Source organism: Engraulis encrasicolus, chromosome 13 (assembly GCF_034702125.1).
Source record: "Engraulis encrasicolus isolate BLACKSEA-1 chromosome 13, IST_EnEncr_1.0, whole genome shotgun sequence".
Taxonomy (NCBI): domain Eukaryota; kingdom Metazoa; phylum Chordata; class Actinopteri; order Clupeiformes; family Engraulidae; genus Engraulis; species Engraulis encrasicolus.
The window spans coordinates 50,478,197-50,483,196 of record NC_085869.1 but is presented as its reverse complement, the minus strand read 5'-3'; the positions used below and the strand labels follow the sequence as shown (position 1 = coordinate 50,483,196).

Sequence of the window (5,000 nt, the reverse complement as noted above, 5' to 3'; positions counted from 1 at the left end):
ATTTTCATTGTGCCCCTTGCAAAGATGCCGATAGAAATGAAATGTATGCAAGGGCACAATCTATGTTAGTTTATATGTGCTATTGTTATGCGGCTGTGCTTGCAGTGTTGCCAGATGTATTTGATCAAATCCCGCCCAAAAGGTGCTCAAAAACCGCCAAGAGGCGCTAAATTCTGCCCAATTTCAACAAATTCTATTGATTTCTACGGGCATAAAACTGCAGGAAAAAACGCCAAATGGCCGATTTTTCCCGATTTTACCCGCAGACAGCCATCCCAAGCAGCCCAATTGGGCGGGTAACTGCCCAATCTGGCAACACTGCTTCTGGCTTGTATGGATTAGGCTCTTTTAAATGTCATCTGTCTGTGGGCTGCAACTGTCTCCGAAAGCGGCACTCAGACCCGACACAGATGGAGAACCAGAGAGGCTAGACAAAGGGCAAAAAGTCAGCCGCACCTGAGGCTAGGAGTGGAGAGAGGCTTATATAACCAACGCACCATAGTTTGTCTGTGTGTGTGTGTGTGTGTGTGTGTGTGTGTGTGTGTGTGTGTGTGTGTGTGTCCATAGAGGTCACAAATGAGACATCTGTTGTTGTCTGTGTTGAGAGGAACTGAGAGAGAGAGGTCAGTTAAGAGAGGAGGAGAGCAAGAAGAATATGAATTCATTATATTTAAAAAACACCAAGAGAGATTTGTGGAATTTCTTAAATAATGTTACTTTTTATTGCATGTGACTAATTCAGAATCAATACAGATCTAAAGCGATACTAATGCGACTAGAGTCGTTTTAAATTATCTTTAGTAGCATCACAATGCGCAAGTAATATGACATGTACAATGGAAGACACAGCAAGATCGATCAGTCAGGCCTCGGGAAAAAAGTATTCAACCGCTTGATACTGAAAAAATATTACGTACAGAATCAGAATGAAAACACTGATAAAATCACGGTTAGAATCCAACAGCAAAAAAGGAACACAAAATACACTTTTCTCTCTCAAAGTTGGCAGAAAAAAAATGTGCACAGCAAAAAAAAAAAAGGTTTTTAGGCGTCAACAGGTTAACACACGTTTTTCTTTAGACATTTGGTTCGTTACTGTAAACTAATCTTTCTCATTTTCTTTTTTTAGAAAAAGTGTAAATATTGCATATACCATCGGTGGGTTGCACCTCTGTAGCAAGATTTACGGTCATCGTATGAATAAGTGAAAATGTACCTCCTTTTTTCAATGTTACAGCATTATAAAATATCTTTCATAGTGGCATTTATCGTACAAAGCTAAGAAAAAAAAGAAAAAAAACCATACCAAACCAAACCCAATTAGGGCTTGGCTAGTACCTTCATTAGTGCTTAGTTGTTTGAGGGGAATTCATTCATTCATTCAAACATTTATATACAAAAAGACATAAGTTATTATCTTTTTTTTTAACTTAAAACACTCAAAAAAATCATGACAACTTTTCAGTTGCATTCTCTGTTCTGTACAGTATTTACAAACTTTTTTAGGCAAACGTTGCATGGAAAACACATACTGGTGTGTCACAAGCGTTCTCATTTTGAAACATTTTTCAAACATTTTGTTTTGTTTTTTCTTGTTTTTCTTTCTTAATGATTTCTCGGTGTGTTGTGTCTTGTCTTGTTATGTTTTGTCTCGTGTCTTTGTCATGTTTTTGCCGTTGTTTATTTGTTTGCTTCTGTTTTCGTCATGTTTTGTCCATTTATCTCCAGTGGAGCAGGCAGAAAAGCTCTACATTCAAATGTGTCTTGTGTTTTACAATCTACGGAGTTTGTAAGTGCAAGACCAAGCTTTGTCTGTCTGTCTGTCTGTCTTTTTTTCTTTGTTTGTTTTCTGATAAGTCGGTCAGTCCCCTTATTGTCAGGACCTCTATCCAGAGAGGAGCAGCAGTGTGTTCAAGCCCTGAACTCTTTTTGAGTAAGTGTGTCTACGTGTATCTGTGTGTGAGGGGGAGACACTGAATGACTACCGAGTGAGTTACTCCAGTCAGTCATCACCCCGTGTGGGTGTTTTGGACGAGAGGGGGGCAGACAAAATGCCTGAGGGGCAGAAGTCGTCTCTGGTGTATAGGGATCAAGCCACTGTAGGGGCCTGGGTCAGTTGGGAATCGAGAGTTGGGATTCTGTGGATCAAGGTGATAAGGTTACATGTCTCTAAAGTGTCCAGATGTGCCTAGGCCATGCTGTCCCAGAGAGTTACACCGCACATTTTGATGTAATGATTCAACACTTAAGAGAGTCACTTTTAACACTCTTTAGTGTTGGTCCTACCCTCTAAGGTGTTGAATCAGCACCTCAACATGTGCTATGTAGCGGGTGTAGCGGTGAATACACACATACACAAACGGACAGGTGTAAGAGGGTGTGGCGTCTTTGCCGTCTCTACCTGTTCCTGTTTTTCGAGTGCATGGTAACCAACAGGCTACCCACTCATCACTACCTGTATTCCTTTTCGTGACCTTTGAGAGTGGTGATAAATATTATTATACTTTTAAAAAATCACATAAATATCTTATGCAGCTGTTTTTAAATTAGGATAATAATAATTATTATTAGTAATATAGAGATCTGAAGAAATCTTTGATCACAGCCACTTTTTGCTATATATTATACTGTATTATGGAAGTGCCGGGTTCAACTGCAGGTTCATGACATTCAGTTTCCGTGACAAATGGCATATATATATGTATAATATTCTTTGTAAGGATGTATGTCGTATGTTTTTTTGTCTAGGTCCATATGCATCATCTTTAGAGGAGAAAAAAAGAAATACTACTTTACAGAAGAATCAATAAGGCTTTGGATTGGTGTTTTAGGAGAACAAAAACATTCAGCTCTGAAAATAAATTAGTTATATATATATTTTTCCCAATATATACTCTGTTTTTTCACATATATGTGTTATATTTATATCCTGGCTCACTCTGAGGTAGGGGTAGGCTATTTGAAGCAACTGCTTGCTGAATTTGTTGGGGTTGTATACATATTATTTAAGATAGATAGATCTGAAATGTCCTCTCGGTCGCAGTGCTGTGACTACACATGCGAGTAAATCCACACACATACGGTACACATGTGTAATTGCACACATATATAAATAAATGAATACATGCCGTGTGCTAAGAGACAGAGGAAGTGTGTGTGTGTGTGTGTGTGTGTGTGTGTGTGTGTGTGTGTGTGTGTGTGTGTGTGTGTGTGTGTGTGTGTGTGTGTGTGTGTGTGTGTGTGTGTGTGTGTGTGTTGGTATCTGTGCATCTGTGTGTATGGTGTGTGTCAGTGTGTGTTTTCGTACATATATTATTCTCATTGCAGCCTTGTTTCACAGGTTGTTGCGGGGTGTTGGGCAGAGGCACTGGTACCCTCTTTAGTCAAACTGAGCTGTGAAACCAGTGAAAAGGAATATACTATAAGAATAATAAAAACCAAACCCTATCCCTTAGGACGAAAAAAACCCATAACTTAACAAGGACATACCACCATGTACCTCAATAGAATTATTTTTATGTTTTGTGAAGTCTTTTTTTGTTTCGTTTCTGTTTTAAGTCATGAGTATAATATCTCATTGAAAAGAGCAGCAAAGAGAGTTCCTGATCATCAGAAGTCCATTGGGGAATGGGGATAAGGGCTTGGGGATTGCAAGGCAGAATAAAGGGATGGTGACGGTGGTGGTGCCACTGGGTCCGTGATTTGGAGCAAGAGACAGAGTCATTGACTTGGAGTAGAGTGAAGTGGAGTGGGGTGGGGGGCGTGGATCCATTTTTTGTTGTTGTTGTCGTCAGGCTGGGCAGTCAATTGTCCCATGTTGCCTTGACAACTGCAGTCCCAAAGGCTCCCCTTGGTAAGGGGTCAGCGCGGGGTGGGCCCCTGGAGCAAGGGGCTACGAAGGTACATCTGTCCGACGGGGGGCGTGGAGCGGGGCTGGAGGAGGGGGAGGGGGGGTCGAGGTGGGTCAGGATTAAAGGGGGCGTGGTGGGGGTTTGCAGTAGCCTCCCTTCCTTTCCCTTCCTTGCCCTGCCCTTCCCGGCCAAGGTCCCTCCGTCGAGTCAGTCCAGTCAGGGCGTGTGGACACCCCCACCCCCTCCCTCTCTCTCTCCGTCATCCTCTCCTTGTCCTCCTCCCTTGTTCCGAAAAGGGTGTGCACTCCTCTTCTTACGTCAGTCAATCTGGATAAAAAAAGAGGGGAGGGGGGGGGGCAAACTGATTAATAATCATGGAACATGGCAAGTCCTCAGGGTGTGTTGAAAGAGAAACAAACCATTCACAATAACACACACTCCAAGACGAAAAAAAAAATGAAACAGGAAATTACAAATGAACCACTGTCGCCCTTGTGCAAAAAACAAAACGCGTAATGTAATTCCTTTAATAACGTAATTAATGCCTTAGGGTGCTTCAACGTACGCCGTCTTTACCGGTGGCTGTTTTTTTTAATTTTGTACGTCAGTGTGCCATGCACAAATCCCAACCGCACACACCGATATTGCTCTATCGCTCTATCGCTCTCTCTTTCTGAATGAATGAATGAATGAATGAATGAATGAATGAATGAATGAATGAATGAATGAATGAATGAATGAATGAAAGGCATTGACAGGAAAAGCCCTTCACCGCACCAGGACATCTTCTTTCGTTCTCAGCGTCTTGCGTGGGAAATGTGAGGAGGGTGTTTATCTGTGTGTGAGCGAAGGAGCAGAGGTTCTAAGTGACGGACGATGATTTATACGGCTGGAATGGGAGCGCTCAAGGAAGGAAAAGGTTAAGCTCTCTGCTCTATCTCTCCCTCGCTCTTTCCCTCGCTCTCTCTCTCTCTCTCTCTCTCTCACTCTCTCTCTCTCTCCCTCTCCTTTACCAAGTAAGGAGTATATGTGCTGCTTTGCTGGTAGCAACTGAGGAGCAGGTGCTTCCAGCAAGGGCTGGGAACACACGCGCGCCAGCGCTCACACACGTACTGGTATTTCACACTATGCAACTGGCGCATAGCCTTC

The 5,000-nt window shown here is 42.3% G+C and overlaps 1 protein-coding gene across 1 annotated transcript in view; it reads right to left on the bottom strand.

Annotated features, from left to right (window-relative positions):
• Positions 1-690: 690 nt before the first annotated feature.
• irs2b (insulin receptor substrate 2b) overlaps positions 691-5,000 on the bottom strand; it is a 24,909-nt gene continuing 20,599 nt past the window's right edge. Inside the window, exon 2 of the mRNA XM_063214213.1 lies at positions 691-4,178. Within this exon, the coding sequence (XP_063070283.1) occupies positions 4,174-4,178 (5 nt within the window). The 3' untranslated portion in view covers positions 691-4,173. The remainder of the gene's footprint in view (positions 4,179-5,000) is intronic.